The sequence below is a fragment of the Branchiostoma lanceolatum genome, chromosome 6 (genome assembly GCF_035083965.1).
Source record: "Branchiostoma lanceolatum isolate klBraLanc5 chromosome 6, klBraLanc5.hap2, whole genome shotgun sequence".
Classification (NCBI taxonomy): Eukaryota; Metazoa; Chordata; class Leptocardii; order Amphioxiformes; family Branchiostomatidae; genus Branchiostoma; species Branchiostoma lanceolatum.
The window spans coordinates 3,116,953-3,133,985 of NC_089727.1; the positions used below are offsets into that span (position 1 = coordinate 3,116,953).

The 17,033-nt window shown below is 41.3% G+C and overlaps 1 protein-coding gene and 1 long non-coding RNA gene across 2 annotated transcripts in view; both read left to right on the plus strand.

Annotated features, from left to right (window-relative positions):
- The first annotated feature begins 381 nt into the window (after window positions 1-381).
- The window catches only part of LOC136436176 (uncharacterized), a 68,787-nt gene continuing 52,135 nt past the window's right edge, over window positions 382-17,033 (plus strand). Inside the window, exons 1-4 of the mRNA XM_066429955.1 lie at window positions 382-775; window positions 1,042-1,101; window positions 4,400-4,524; window positions 4,791-4,850. Of these exons, the coding sequence (XP_066286052.1) occupies window positions 1,083-1,101; window positions 4,400-4,524; window positions 4,791-4,850 (204 nt within the window). The 5' untranslated portion in view covers window positions 382-775; window positions 1,042-1,082. The remainder of the gene's footprint in view (window positions 776-1,041; window positions 1,102-4,399; window positions 4,525-4,790; window positions 4,851-17,033) is intronic.
- On the plus strand, window positions 9,984-14,820 carry LOC136436171 (uncharacterized). The gene is made up of 6 exons (XR_010756010.1): window positions 9,984-11,356; window positions 11,614-11,771; window positions 12,577-12,671; window positions 13,007-13,115; window positions 13,663-13,743; window positions 13,889-14,820. It is a non-coding gene; the product is annotated as an uncharacterized lncRNA (long non-coding RNA).

Sequence of the window (17,033 nt, forward strand, 5' to 3'; positions counted from 1 at the left end):
GTTTTTTTTCTCGCTTATTCGGAGAATGTTGAAGATATCATACAACACAGAGATCCACTGTTACCTCTCTTAGACACTGAGTAGAATGCACTTGAGTAGAACTTTCTGTCTTGGAAGACGTCTGATAGCTTATCGCAGCTTCCGACACTTTCCAATTCGTGATACAATGTATTTGAAATACTTCTGAGTCATATTTTCGCGTTTTTCTAAGGAATGCCGAGTCTTGGTTTCACAAGTCGGTGATGCGTATTTGAATAAAAAAAGAACCAGCATCAGATTGACAAAATTGAAATGCACGAACTTCGGACCTAGCACAATCCACCCCACGCGTCAAGATCACGCCACAGCATTTCTGCAGTGATAAAGGTATACGCTAGACCTTTATAACAAATAGGAAAGAATCTTTCGTTCATGCCTTTTTCACTCTCTCACTTTCACTAACTTCCTGTCAGTTTCTTCTTCTTTATTCCTCCCATAGGAGAGCATAGCTTCATCACATTTAACTTGTTCATTCATTCTTAATTCACGCTTAATTCATTCATTCATTCATTCATTGATTCATTGATTCATTCACAAATTCCTACATTTCATTGATTCATTCAAGTTTTGTTCAATTCATCAACTCATGCATTTGCTTCTTCCCTCCCTAGAACCGATGGATACGGAGTGTGACAGTGACAGTGAGTACTACACTGCCCCTGAGGACACGGACACCGATGATACTACTTACTACACTGCCAATGGGGACACAGACTCCTCCGATGATGCGACGCCTGTAAGTTGACCTCCGTTTGATAACCTTATATTTACCTCCATGACGGAGGCTCACCACTCTCGAGGGTACTGTTACTTTCAATATTTGTGCATTCAGAGGTATCAAGATCCTTTTGATGTATTTGTATTTTGGCATGTCCTGGTTATTGAGGTCCCAATCATGCATATCAATTTTTGTAATATACAGAATTATAGAATGACGTTCTCCATCTAAGTACTATTTTCCAAGGTCTTGTCTTAAACTTGGACTTTCATATATCATTTAAGAATCTGTCTGACGGTGTGTCGACGCTACTTCAATCAACACTATGGCAAGCGATACAGATGGTAAGTACTCATATGATCATATCCCTTTTCTAGACATAATAAACGTCTAAAAATTACCTAATAACTGTTGTTCATCGATCTGTGTCAGCGATCGTTTTGATAGATTATCTTTATGGCGTCAGAAATCACTAGGCTACGCCGTTTCCCGCGCTTTGCGTCACATTTCAAAGCCGGCAGCTTGTGGAAACTAGACGCGGCCACCACAAAGTGATCACACAGATAAACGAACTGAACTGACACAACGAATTTCATAGATAAAGGGCAAACTTTTCTCGTTTTCTGTCTTATAGATCATACTTTTACATCTCGTATGATATTTAATGTTGAAATCAGGGGTTTTATACACAAATCCAATTCTGGTCGCTCAGCAATTAATCGCCTTCTGGTGGAACTGAGGACACCCTTAGGTATTCCACTTGCTAGTTTGTGTAATATTTGTGGAAATAAGAATTTAAGAATCAAAACTCCATACAGCCGTTATTGTATTTCCCCAAGTCTTAAACTTGACAAAGCCCGAAAAATCTTGCAGGCTGGCGCTGCGCTGCAACGCTATTTTGTTTGTCATTTTTGATGCAGTGACGAGTGACCTGCAAAGTTGAGAATTTGAGATGAAATGTTTGGCAGTTAAACATGGTTTATTTCTCTCAACAAGTTTGCTGATATATGTCAGTTCTGGGGCTTGATGCCGACTTGGTGGTGCCGACTTGTCCTGATATTCATCGTAACTCGCCAGTTTTTGGAGGCATATTTATGCATTTGTCGGCTTGAAAATCAACAAAATTCATCAAGAATAAAAATAAACTGATACTGTAAAAGTCGGATATTACACAAATTGAAGTGTTTAGTTGTTTGTATCAACATAGAATTGCAACAATTCTGCATTGACGGGGAAAATTTGCCCTGACACTGGGAAACTGCATGACGGAGAAACGACTTGACACCCACTTGACGTAGCCTTATAGTAATCAGAAAGGTTCTTAGATGGAACTGCTATACATTATTAACGGGGGTTGCCCTACCTTAGGACGCGCCCTAACTTAGGACGGGTTTTTTAGTGATCTTGTTATGTATAAGTACGCCGTGTTTGTGTCCACTGATTATGCTCATAAGGAAGATAAATGAAGTCCATGCACATAATTTTTATTTGCATTCAAAACATATGTGTACATATTCATTTCTTGTTTTGTCGAGAATAGTATTTTGACGATAATGATGGCAACGCTGAGTAGAGGGTCACTGCGTAGCTAGACGGCCCGACACCTAAATATACGACCTGTGCCAAGCAGATATACAACTATCATACACATAAGAAATATAACTTCATAAAACAAAACAAAAATTGGGTCTTTAAGTGTTTGTTGAGAAGAAAACCGACCAAAGAAAACAACGTAAACATCGCTGCCGTCTGGCAACGTTGTTTTCCCGCCATTTTTGGGGCCGCGATGCTGGCGGACGGCGATTCAACGCACAGCTTTGTAACGCTCTAACATGTGATTGGTACCGTCTATGAAAAGGAAACTGAATACAGATATGGCGAAGATATTTCCCAATAAGTAGACGGAGTATTGTTGATGTAAGCGGTGTCGTTTTTTCGTAATGACTTTGTAAGTCGGGTCGCATGCAAGACGTACGTCGGGCCGCGCGCAAAGTGCGTAGTAGCCCATTTCCCGCCGAAACATGAGCTGGGATGCGCTAGATATAGCCCTTCTCACATGACGTTAGAAGTGCACACAGTCAAAATTTTCCGGCCAAAAGAAAGCTATAATATAGCAGACTTCAAGGCTTATTTACATTTTCCTAACTTCATCACCAACTTCCGAAGAGAGCAAAATTACCAAAGCGTACTAAGTTTGGCACACTATCTGGCGTAGCACTAAATCAGAAGGTACTTTCGTGTAAACGTCTCACAGCGTTTGCCGCTTGTAACTCGGAGCGTGAAGGGCCCATGAACAGTATGAATACATTTCTTGTCAATTTATGTTCTTTAGATGAGTGTGTTCAAAATTCATTCATTAAAACCTGACCACTCTCTGGCAACCAGCAATGGAGCGCCGTGAGTTCCAGCGCGTAAAAAAACGTCCTATGCTTTGGCGACTCCCGTTACAAATACAATAAGCCTAGAATAGAAACATGCAACTCTAAGTCTGTATCAGTTCCATGGTGCAATTACCGTAGATCATACTGGATATAGTTTTACAGTAACTAGGAATATTCTTAGATAGAACTAGATTGTTACCTATGTTGTCTGTAAATTGCCATACAAAGTTAGCCATGAAAGTTCAGATTCTTTTAAGAAAAACATGCAAGTTTGCACCCAAATGTCTTTTTTTCTGTGCACCTTACCCTTAGTATACCATATTTTCTCGATTAAAGTACGCACCCCAATTAAAGTACGCACCCCTGATTTGGGTCTAGTTCCAGACAAATTTGCAGAACTGAAACGTTAAGTCAAAAACCTCAAATAAATATGCACCCCTTCTCCACTGATATTGAACAAATTTTGAACAGGATAAATTCAAATTTATGGTGTTCCTCCTATTATCTCCAGGTTATTTTTCTTATATCAAGGACTTCTACGTAATGCCATTCCTTAGATTCATAAAAGATTCTCTTGTTTACACTGCCAGCATCGTCTCTGCAAACTTGAGGATTGCCTACGACAAGTTTCAAACTTCGCAAATTGGCAGGTATTGAGCCATGCATTGTTGCACCGCAGCTGGGTTCCTGGTTTGATTAAGCAAGGGTTTGAGTTTGAGGTCCTTTTCCAATTTGTCCGGGCAAGAACCTCAAATAAGGTACGCACCCTGACTTTAGCAATGACTTGTGGTGCCTTTTGAATTTTGAAATGTTTAAAAAGTGCGTACTTTATTCGAGACAATACGGTAGATGCACAGAAATATGATGGTCCAGTTTTTTAGGGGTAGGGTTTTATTGGGTTTTTATTTGTTGCTCCTTCCACAAAAGCACAAATGAGGTAGTATTTCAAACATCCAACAGGTGTGCTTGAGATGCAAGCATATTATATAAGTGAAGACCTTTATAACAAATAGGAAAGAATCTTTCGTTCATGCCTTTTTCACTCTCTCACTTTCACTAACTTCCTGTCAGTTTCTTCTTCTTTATTCCTCCCATAGGAGAGCATAGCTTCATCACATTTAACTTGTTCATTCATTCTTAATTCACGCTTAATTCATTCATTCATTCATTCATTGATTCATTCACAAATTCCTACATTTCATTGATTCATTCAAGTTTTGTTCAATTCATCAACTCATGCATTTGCTTCTTCCCTCCCTAGAACCGATGGATACGGAGTGTGACAGTGACAGTGAGTACTACACTGCCCCTGAGGACACGGACACCGATGATACTACTTACTACACTGCCAATGAGGACACAGACTCCTCCGATGATGCGACGCCTGTAAGTTGACCTCCGTTTGATAACCTTATATTTACCTCCATGACGGAGGCTCACCACTCTCGAGGGTACTGTTACTTTCAATATTTGTGCATTCAGAGGTATCAAGATCCTTTTGATGTATTTGTATTTTGGCATGTCCTGGTTATTGAGGTCCCAATCATGCATATCAATTTTTGTAATATACAGAATTATAGAATGACGTTCTCCATCTAAGTACTATTTTCCAAGGTCTTGTCTTAAACTTGGATTTTCATATATCATTTAAGAATCTGTCTGACGGTGTGTCGACGCTAATTCAATCAACACTATGGCAAGCGATACAGATGGTAAGTACTCATATGATCATATCCCTTTTCTAGACATAATAAACGTCTAAAAATTACCTAATAACTGTTGTTCATCGATCTGTGTCAGCGATCGTTTTGATAGATTATCCAGGGCTCGAAATAGTGGGTGCATGTGCACCTGTGTGCACCCAAAATTGGAGCTGTGCACCTAATTCTTAACTGCGGGTGCACCAGTGCACCTAGATATTTTTGCAGGCTATGGGGTAAAGGTACTATTGTGCACTAGTATATAGGATATTCTTGAAATGTAAGTATCAGAAAAGGCAATTTTGAAGTTAGCCATAGAACTACAGGCAGTAGTATTAAACTTTGTAATTATGTTTTGCTGACATTCAACTTTATTTTATGTGGTGCACCCAATTTTTCTGTGCACAGTGATTTTTTGGGGTTTAGTGCATCAGTGCACCTATTTCCAAAAAAGGATTTCGAGCTCTGACTATGTAAAATAACCACCCCTGTTACCCCAGGTGTTGTCCCTCCTACAGACAGAGCGGGACGCCCAGGTGAGGAACCTGCAGGCCGACCTGGACGCCGCCAGGACAAACATCGCCGCGCTCAGGGAGAGGAACGACGCACTCGGTCAGTAATGGACTCTTAGAGACAACTCCAGAAGGGGGCAAATATCCTTCGAGAACATAGTGCCTGCCATACATGTTGTGATGAAAATCAAAATTTGTTGGGCTGTACCTATCTTTATCTGTATAGCCAGTATAAGTACACCAGCTTCTGTTTTTGTATCTGTACATGTACATGTGTCGCCAGTATAACTGCCTTTCGTCATAACACACCAGCTTCTCTATCTATATAGCCAGTATAAACTGCCCTTCGGCGTAACACAGCAGCTTCTGATCTGTATAGTCACTGATAGTCAGTATAACCGTCTTTCGTGCATAGCACACCAGCTTCATAGGCACGTAACTGGTTATGTTATGCTGAACGACCTGTGACTAGAGCAGCAATCTTTGGTTACCCTGACTTTATTGTCTTGTCTTCCAGCCAAAACCAACCAGGAGATCCAGGTCCTCAGTGAGCAGACAGAGAATGAAGTCTCCCAGCTGCAAAGTATGTATTTTTCCTGTAGAATGTAACTCTCTCTGTCAGGCAGTCTACATTGTAGTACAGACTAGGACATAGTATTGCACACCCATCCTCGTCCACCAGGACCTTTCCGCTCTACGTTACATCGCTCGCGGAAAAGGCCCTGGTAACACGGGGTGGCATCCATGGTTTTTGCAGGTCGAGCCTCCAAAACAGCTTCAGCCAATCAGAGGGGTTAAAACCCATTTTCTTCCACTCATCGGAAGCAAACGCGCAAAGAACGCTGGGAAGCTATCAACCAATCAGGTTACGTGTTACGGCTAGCTCATTAATTATTCATGAGCTACAGCTGCCGTTTGTGCCAAATAAGGGCTAGCTCATTAACTATTCATGAGGTACAACTGCCGTTTGTACCAAATAAGGGTTAGCTCATTAATTATTCATGAGCAAGTCTCGTCGACCTGCAAAAACCATGGATGCCACCCCGTGTTACCAGGGCCTTTTCCGCGAGCGATGTAACGTAGAGCGGAAAGGTCCTGGTGGACGAGGATGTGCACACCAAAAATTACAGTTTCAACTTTAAAAACCAACAGTTCAAAATATTCAAGAAATGTTTAATGTTTATTTCTGGGTTGTAGAATATATAGATACTTGTAGCCCCAAAACACAAATTATGTGGGCTTGTGTGCAGGAATTCAGTCTTTTTAGCCAGAAACCTTTCTCCAAAAAGGGCCATATCTTGATAACATTTCTTTAAGCCTATACATTTACATATATTTCCTTCCCCCCAGTGCTGACAGACCAGCTGAGATCTGAAAACAAGTCACTTGAGGAGACTCTGGCACGAGAGACAGAAGAAAATGAGGTTAATACTCAGAAATGGCATGTTCAAGCGGGCGCCGAGGTCCGGGAAACCTGTGCAACCTAAAGGTGTGCCGAAAACCATTCCTGTTTCAGAATCAATGATTGCTAAAAACTCCGTGATGAATTATTTCCAAAATGGTCTTCCTACCTAGACAGTGACTACGACGTGAATGGAAAGAGTACGTTAAAAAGATAGATCATGTATACATGTGACAACACTGTGGGATGTGAAATTTCAATTTTCTAAACTTTCACTATGGACGAGTTGGCCATTTTTTTGGCAATTGGGGCTACATTTCTAGGCTTCAACTGTGTTTTGTGCCTCTCTGCTGGCGAAGGAGGATCAAAGAAGTACTGAATAAGTGAATTATGTGTGTAGAATGTATCGGATTTTGTTCCCACAGCTCCGAATAGAAACAATGTATCAATAATGCCCTCATACCTACATGTAGGCTCAATGACTCAGAACATTAGGAAGCCTCGTACCGTGGTACAAAATGTAAGTGAAATATATTTTGGATGGAAGTTGTGTTGTTGATACATCATTATCAAGATATCACAAAAGTACTGATACATCATTGTCAAGATGTCACAAAAGTACGAGCTGAATGGGCCTTCCCAGAAATTCCAGGAGGAAACTGTCAACAGAATGCTAGCCAAGCAGTTTCGGATGATGTGAGGAGTTCACTGGAAAAGGAGCAAGAAATCTCATCCAGAGAAGAATGCCACTTTCTAAGACCCTGACAGTCCCAAGCCTCCATCTGCCGCGATGGACAGAGATGTCTGGTTGAGATGTTCCCAGGAGCCGAGGAAAACCTCAACAAGGAGGCACTAACAAGTATGAGACCGGGAACATGTTAACAGCTAAAAGGAAAAATCCTCCGTTTTCTCAAGCAACTAAAAGCGATGTTGGCGTTGCAGTTGTTTATGCGAAAAAAGTAGGTATTAACATACTCTTTTACAGGCTAACAAACTATTTCTCTTACAGCAAATGGGACCCACAGCTGGCAGAGAAATCTACGGAACAGCAGCAGTGTGGAGACCTGTATGGGGTTGTCTGCCCTTCCGGCACCCAACCACACACCAAACATGCATGATTAAGATCCGTCCACACATCATAATAGCAAATTTAACGGTTCATTATGGATGTCAATCAGATCCACCCACAGCTTCCTTTTAACCTGACAGAAGTCCTCTTCTGACCATATTTTCTTCACCATTGACAGGATGTTCCAGTCACTAAGATTCTTTTTTTTTTCACAAGGAGCAGCAGGGGGAATAACAGGTTATGTCCATATAACCTCCGGGGGAGAAAGTAAAGGTACCGACATTTGGTTGTGTTATCAAAAGAACAATATCAGATACTTCGAGGTTTCCTTCTTTCCCCTATTTCGAATTCCATAAATCTATACGTATTAACCTCCTGAAAGAGATGCCTGACCCGCTTTGTTTTCAGCAATTCAGAGCGAGTTCTCCCAGACTGCCAGTAAAGGACATCAAAGACAAGCGACAAAGTATGTAGTATGGAAAAGTATGGTGCACAATGAACATGCACCTACGCACCTACACTTACATTTGAAAAGTTGCATTCTTGAGTTTGGTCCAATTCATGCTTTCTGGGGTTTTTCCTTTGAACGTGCGAATGGTTCTTTGGCAGACTTTCCCGCTAACAATCATGACACACAAGTCACTGTGAGATAGTGGCTTCTTGATTAGAAAACTGCACATGCATATGAACAAAGTTTAAGAACCTGATAATCTGTTTGAATTTCAAATCAATTTTGATTAACAAACCCGCTTAAAGCGCAAAAGCCTTAAGAGTAAACGAATTACACTTGTTAAACCAATTATCACAGAACAATCTATTCAACACAATTGAACGAAACAATGAGTATGAATTCGTGTTGCCAGTTGTAAAGAAGAGTAGTATGTCTTTTGATGAAAACAAAGCACTGTTAGCTAACTGTTTGAAATGCTTTATCCAAAAAGGAGATTAGTTTATTTGCATCATCATTATTGTAAAACAATACAACTGGTCGTAGCCACTTCCTTGCATTGTCAACTGTCAACTGTAATCTTAAATCCAAACTCTGCAGTCTCCATGCAGCGGGTCCTACGGCATGTTGAGAGAATTGCCAACATTTCAAGTTACGAGAAGGAAAAGACAGCCTCGAGAAAGTGGATAGTTGCGCCAATGGATAGGTTACCGGTAGGTATCACTAGAACTGCGATAGAACAAACCATGTTCTGCACAGTTTGTAAGTCATCTTTTATCTCCCTCACCTCCGCGAACGAGACGGAGTTCCCAGACGCCACCATCTCCGGGCCGGGTGCTATTTCCATTTCTGTCAAAGCCTGTGGCGGCGCATCCTACAGCTGGGCCCTACTCTGCCAGACTGAGTCAACAGAACCCACCGCTGCTGGTTCAATAGTAGGCGATCGTAAGGTGATGTGGGCACCTGAAGGGTCCAATAAGAAGGAGAGACAAAACGATGCCTTCGAACGCCTGAACAATTGGATGAAGTATGTTGAAGAAGGTTAGTCTGGTTTTCATTCTATTGACCCACCGGCCAACTCCAGAAGTGGGTGTTACATTCTACTAGACAACTGGTACAGCATACAATGTACTACCCACGTGGTCCCATGTACAGCAAAAAGGGTGTATAGCATCTGTTTTAACTTGGACGATAGGAAAGTGCGACAGGAGTAAATGTAAATTTTGAGGGAGTGTCCGTGCCGTGCTTGATAAATACGTGGCCTCAAGTTACAACTCTCACACGTAGATTTTTGGAGTCAACACTTCGGAGACGTGGGGAATGTCTAAAGGATGCATCTAGCTAGCAGAAACTGACTGGAGAGAATGACTGACTGATGCCTCAGTTTAACAGGCTGAGGGGACTATTCACCATCCGCGACTGGCTAAAGCCCCACAGTTCTAACATCAAAGGGCATTCCCAACTGGGACAGTTTAGATTCCGGCTAAATAAAGATGGCCATGATTTTGTAGACATGTTCTACCGCAAGGGACAAAGCCAAGATTAGAGAAGACTTAGAAATGGCATGTTCAAGCGGGCGCCGAGGTCCGGGAAACCTGTGCGACCTAAAGGTGTGCCAAATATCATTTCTGTTTAATCTAAAAACAGAAACATTGGTGGCAACAAACCCCGTGATAAATTATTTCCAAAATCTCCCTACCTAGACAGTGAACAACTACGACATGAATGGAAATAATTCATTAAAAAAGATCATGCATGCATGTGACAACACTGTGGAGATAAATATATGTATATATATTAAGAGGCCCCTACCCAAACTGCCATAATACCAGGAGGAAACTGTCAACACGGATGCTAGCCCATCAGTTCCGGATGATGTGAGGAGTTTACTGGAAAAGGAGCAAGAAAACCCAGAGGTAATGGACGCGTTGATAACTTTGTCACGTAGTACCAAAGATCCAAGAGATGCTCCAAAGCTTCAACTACAGGCAGAGCAGGGCTAGGATTATGGTGGAGTGTGCATTCGGTCGGCTGAAAGGAAGATGGAGGTGCTTTACCAAACGACAGGACGTCAACATTGACCGCGTACCGACTATCGTGTGGGCTTGTTGTTTAGCCGAGTGGCTGACAAACTGTGCCATCAGGAGGCCCACACCAATGAACAACTGATAAACACGATGCCAGAGTGCAACAGGCATAGGGGGCCGTACAACATACGGGATTGGTTCAAGCCGTCGGCATCGAATATAAAGGGACAATCCCAGCCGGGTACAATTTCATTTAAGAAAGGACGACCCTGATGTTGCCCATATGTTCTATCGGAAAGGGCAGGACCTAGATTGGGAAAATAAAAGAAATTGTTCAAGAGGTCAAAGGATTCTGGAACCCTGTGCGCAGGCCAAAGCATGGATTGGTTTGAAATTATACTATTAGGAGGCCCTGTACTGTCTGGACACTCATTAAAACAACCGACAAGGGAGAGGGGTACCGGCAAGGAAGCACAGCCCACCTCCAGCCAAGCTGTTCAGTATCACTTTAGGGTTTGTTTTGTCGGTCAATCATCTTGTCATTGTATCATACGTATTGTAGATTGTATCAACTGGGCGGATTTCCAGGCCGCCCTGAGGGAGTACCAAGAGGCCAATTTTGTGAAGCTATGCAAGGTGTGCTCGAAAACTGTCGAGGCAAGGAATCGACGCCTGCCTGATTCAGCGCCGAGGATTCCAAGTGAGCATGTTTATGCGATGGCGGAGTTTGGGTGTATCCACGGTGAGAAACCACGACCCCGGGCGGCGTTGTTAGGCCCAACACGTCGTACGTACACTCATACCACCGCAAACTATCAAGTCCCTAGGTTTGTTTACTTAAACATGTAGGGATTAACATTCAATATTTGCAATTTTGTTTTCAATCATGATAATCAAAGTTACTGTCATTGTCCATATTGATGTGTCTGTGTCCCAACATGTTCTGAAAACGTAGATATATTTTGACTTTGCACTGTTTTCAGTTTATATTTCCTCCAGATGGCCAGGCCATAGCAAAGAAACTGGGAAGACAGCTGAAGACTATCAACGAAAAATTTTGGTAAATGAAAGATACTTTACAAAGGTCCGTCCTTAACACTCAAAGATTTAGCCTGTTAGGTACAAGAAAACCTTCAAAGACTAGAGGAATTGGATACAAGACCATCTCTATGTTACACAAAATACATTTTAAAAAAATTAAGTAGGTCAGTTTTGCTTTGGTCATAAGTGTTGTTTACTGTAAATGTACTGAATACCTGTATTAAGGTTAGGTGAGGTAAGGGTTATGGGTATGATTGTTTCATGTTCTGTTTTTAGATGACGGATATACAGGGATGGCTGGGATGGCTTTGCGGTTATTTATGACCATAACGCTCAAAGCGTTCGTGTATGTGGAACAACAAAAGGGGTGTATTACCTAAATAACAACCAGGCCATACCCGTAAAGTTCGCGTCTGCTGTTGCTGGCCACACATGTAAGTACAAAGAACCTCATCCATCAGAACACATCTTTGTCTGCACTCATGTAAGATAGACTTGATATTTTGAACATCTTGATACTTACTATGTGATATGAAAATAGTGCTGTGACATTGCTGTTTTTGTGTCAATTTATAACTAAATTTATGTGTTTACTACTGACTGTATGTTTTTTCGCATATAGTTTACAAATTGTATGCATAATATATGCTAGTATGCAATTTTACATGTAACAGGAAAAAAATATTTCTAGCAGACATATGCCATGGGTTCAGGTCCGGACTTATAAGTCTGAACCTTAAAGTCTGAATCTTATAGGTATGAACCTCTGGATCTAAATATGGACCTGGACCTAAACATGGCAGGTACACAGCACTAAATGAAAACATGTGATAATTACGTAATAATGTAGGCGGCAGGCCAAGGAATTGTAGTTGAATCGCCCGTGCTAACCTTCCGAGGAAAATTAGCCACATTATACATAGATGCACTGTTTTTTTAGAACGATTCATGGACAAACGGTTAAAAAAAAAAACGGAGGACCGTCACTTCCGGTGGAGGTTGAATGCATTTGTTAACAGGAAGGCACCCGTTTTCAAAAATGAGGGATCGAGTAGACATTTTCTATAGGAGAAACCATGGCCACAAGTGGAGGATCCTAAGGACCGGTATGTTCCGCACAGATAAAGGAACGTCCCCGTCAGACCAGCATTGAACCCAAACCTGCTGTTGCCAGTGAGGAGGGAGGATTTAAACCTCTACACAATTGAAATTAATCCACTCCTCCAATTTACATTATAGGGAGTAGGCTGGAATGGGAACTGAGAAGAGGTCATTCTGACATTTAGAATGGTGACTGAGAGGAACTATTCGATCAGCTGAGCCATCAGAGCAAGGTAATAATATATAATATTAATGGTTTGTTTGATTCAATCCAACAGCAATCCACCACATGGCAGCCAGAGGCTGAACTGTGTCCGATTTTCATGACAATTGGCAACATTCGTATTAAAATATAGTGTAGCGTCCATGTATAGTCTGACGTTTTATTTAATGAAAACGTGACTTACATACAAATTACTAACATTTTCACGGGTTAAGATATATTCTGCTGTACACAAGCCTAACTACATTGCACCTATATTGAAAACCAACTCTATTCTTTACACTCCTTCTGGAGATGACCCTCCTTCCCAGAGTAATGACTAACATAAAATCCTTCTTATTCAAGTGTCCGTTTAGCTGTAGTGCCAGTAACTTTCCATGCTGACACCTGCATCAAGATGGTACCCGTACTCAGGCACTCCAGTGGGACGGATGCTATTGCTTACGCATGCCAGGTGAGTACGTCGACGTCTTTGTTGTCTTTTGCACAGATATACATAGCTCTATGAAGTGTTCATCTTCAGCTAACTCACGAATGTCACAAGTATTAAGTTCCAATCATTCTGATAAGCTCATTTTCATATTTTGTTTTGATTATGCAAATCGGTTTCTCATTCGCATGTATATGTTTACATGTCCTTTTTTCCAACCATGGTCTATGCTGATCAGAGGCGTGTAATTCAGTCAGATTAGAGACGCCAATGGGGAAGTGGCGACCACCACCTCGCAGATTTTATCCGTTTTCCAACAGTTTTATACTGATCTGCATAAGATAAGCCACGTTCAGCAAACTGAACAAGACTAGTTTGTCTATATGCTCACTAAGTCATTGTCTGATGAGACAGTAAGCTCAATTATTTCTTTGTCTATATGTTAAGTTATATTCATTGATTTTTTATCTTACCCCTTATACATTTGTTACATTAGCTCGTAAAGTAAGCTAACTGAAATAATCTAACACATTGATAATACCCCCCCCCCCCCCGGCCCCTTCTTCTACAGGACATGGGGAGCAGGCGACAAACGATATTTTTCTTGCACCGGGTTCGGACATGTGCAACGTGACAGCCCCAGCCAGAGACAGTAAGCTCAATTATTTGTCTTTGTCTTTATGTTATGTTAAGTTAAGTTTATTTCTTTTATATCTCACTTCTTATACTTTGTTACATCAGATTTTCAACTAAGCTAACTGAATAATCTTACATATCCCCCTCTTCTCTTCTGCAAGACAGTCTTTTGACCTATGGAGGGGGCCGTGGTGGCAGACCATGCAGAACAGGAAGGGGAGTATTTGGGGGCAGGCCGTGGAAATGGGGGAATCAACACTTTGGAGAGACACATTATGACACATGACAACATCAAGCCATTCTCGTGTGAGGCATGTCAAGCCACCTTCAAGTGAAGAAATATCTGTATATTGTATGACAAAGTAGTATTGCAGAGTCAATTGCAAATTTGCAGGGGGCACCTGCTGTACCCTATCATGTAACAAGGGGAGGGTGTAAAGAAAGAAAATGTATTTTTGTAAACAACTTGTATTGGCTTTAGATTTATATATTGTATTAGTAGTAGTATTTATATATTGTAGTAGTAGGAGACAAAGACCACAGACCATTGTTTGTGGAGGAGAAGCTGTTCATCAGACAGGAATTGCAGTACCGATTGGTGGCCATCATGATGCCATTTGCCATTGAAAATAAAAGCAAAAATCTTATTACAAATAAAAGCAAAAATACCACAATTGCATAACACAATTCTACCTGTAGGGGCACCTGTTAAGACACATTTTTACTTGTGTATGGCAGATGTGAGGGTAGTGTGCACATTTTGCATGATATGCTGTTGAATGTGGTGTACAACTGCAGCTAACTGTTGACGTCTGAGCCCAAAGTAGTGAAACAAATGAAAAAGGCATCGTGTCACGTTCTAAAGATCGGCACCTTGGCATTTTTGACACATATCACACTGCTGAAAGGTAAAAGGTACCAAAGCCTATATAGTTCATAATCACAGAGTCTGACAGACACATCAAGAGAATAAGCTTCCCAATGATGATTATGATACAATGCAGAGGAGGCTAGTCTGACACTGCAACATATTGTTTGATAGAAATTTACAATCATACTTCATGCATTGCAGTCGCAGTTGACACACGCAGTGTTTCACTACTACAATCATGACACCATCACTTAATGATTTTTGTCGTCTCTTCTTAGATACATGACATCCGTTGCTCATGGTAACCTTGAGAGATTGCGTTAATTTTGGACAAGAATCATTTTTATTACTTACTTACGTTACAACTGCCACATATGCAGCACGACCATCATTAGGAGGTGTGACACACATCAAATCACAGTGTAACAGTGCCGTCAATCTCAACCTGTAAGTTTGATAGTAACCATGATGGCAAGAGGCGAGTGAGGAAGAAGCCCCGCAGGGTCGCCCAATCTAAGATCTGCTACAAACAATTGCGTTTAACAAGCCAACCGACGCCCTTCACAGAAGTCTTTCTTTTATGGACAGTGAAACAAATACTTTCAATAGGTTCTTACGAAGTTATACTAGATCAACAGGATCAAGCACTTATATTTTGTAAGGCGGTCACCTCGCGTCTGGGACAATCGGGTTCCGTCTTTCAATTCCCGCGACCACTGCCACAGACATCATCAAAACGGCAGTCACGGTTACCGACTGTCTTCCGATGGCCGGTCATGCTGCTAGCTGCAGGCACTGCCGAGTCGTCGCGTCCCCCAAGGGTTTGGACTGTTTTGTTCATAAAGTATTAGCAGGAAAGACATCCTGTCATGTTTTTAAATACAGCACAAGGCACATGAAGATGCCAAATGGTAAGTAACGTTCAGTCCAGAGATACAAACATATTGCACTAACAATAAAGAAAGGGCAGAAATAGAAATACAGGTAAGAAAACACATTCTTATCCAATGTTCATTGTTAATTTCTGAAAAATGTAGAGAAATACATGCTAAGAAAGACATCAATCACAGCAGTATAAAACCAAGACACAGAGTCAGATGATACTACTGCTGACCTGAGAAAGACAGTAGAATTGTAAAAGACTCTTTGAAACGACTTGATTTTATGCTTATATACTTGAGAGGATAGGGTTGCTTCATCGAACATGAAAGATACGATGCGAATAAAAAAAACATGTGGAACAAATATGATCCTGGCGTAAAATGGGCGGCCAACGTTACCAATCGCCTGAAGGAAACATTGCCATATGTACTAAAAACATGCGCTCAAAATATGACAGGGACATTGCAAAGGGTACGATGTCTACCACTATTAGCAATGTTTTGTTGGCAAGAGGTCGTTAGGAATAACTAATTAAGTCAAGTCAATGGGATCTCCATCAATAATAGAGATTTAAATAAACCAATCCAAAGGGGTGATGCAGCAGCTCTACAAAGTTTTGCCAACCAGACAACTACGCCACCAGATTGAGAGCATCAAGGATGGAAGAGCAGTACAAGGGTCTGGATCAAAGGAAAAGTCACCTTTGCAGCATTCACCAATGACAGGCAACACGTTGCACAATGACATCAGAATATTAACTTGTTTTTTCCCTACCTCCCCCAGAATATGTTGTGATGTGTTTGAATTCCCATACGTCGCATGTGGATATAAGCTTCCGGCAGTCATGTTACGTACGTCTCTATCAATCATGCCTTATGCCTGCTGACTTTTGTGAAACCTGTATGGCTCCAAGACAGTGTTTCTCAGTGCATTGAAGTGATTGTCATGCAATGTGGTTATCTTTGTATGGTCTTGTAGGTCTTTCTTTGTTTTTCTACCATTGGCAGAACTTCTATCAAGGTTGCAAGTCTGAATGACACAGATAATATCGTTTGCCATTGAGGACACATGGAAATGTTTTGCTGTAATGCAGCAAGAACAATTGCCCGAGCTGCGGTGGCAACAGCTGTCGTTCATTTAACAGGTACCTGTATAGCTTCAAAAGGGTTTGTAAATAATGCACATGGAAACAACTACATTCTGGTACAAAACATTTGTTTATTCATTAACAACATGGACATGATTAATGATAAAAGTCACAAATGAGTTCGAACACACAAATTCTCAATATAAAGCCCATGTTAAGACCAACTAATTAGCAACACTATAAGATACCATGCACAAGTATCTAAGAAAAGGGGCAGTGATAATGCAACAAATGCTTCACACGGAACATTAAATGGTCCCTCCTGGTCAATGTTCAGACAGTAGATATGGCACAACATGAAACAAGGCACACATTGAATTCTTATTTGTCCTTGCTAGGATGTTCGGTGTGTCTCTTGCAAATAAATCAGAATGCCGGGCGTGCCAGAACACACATGTGGGGGGAT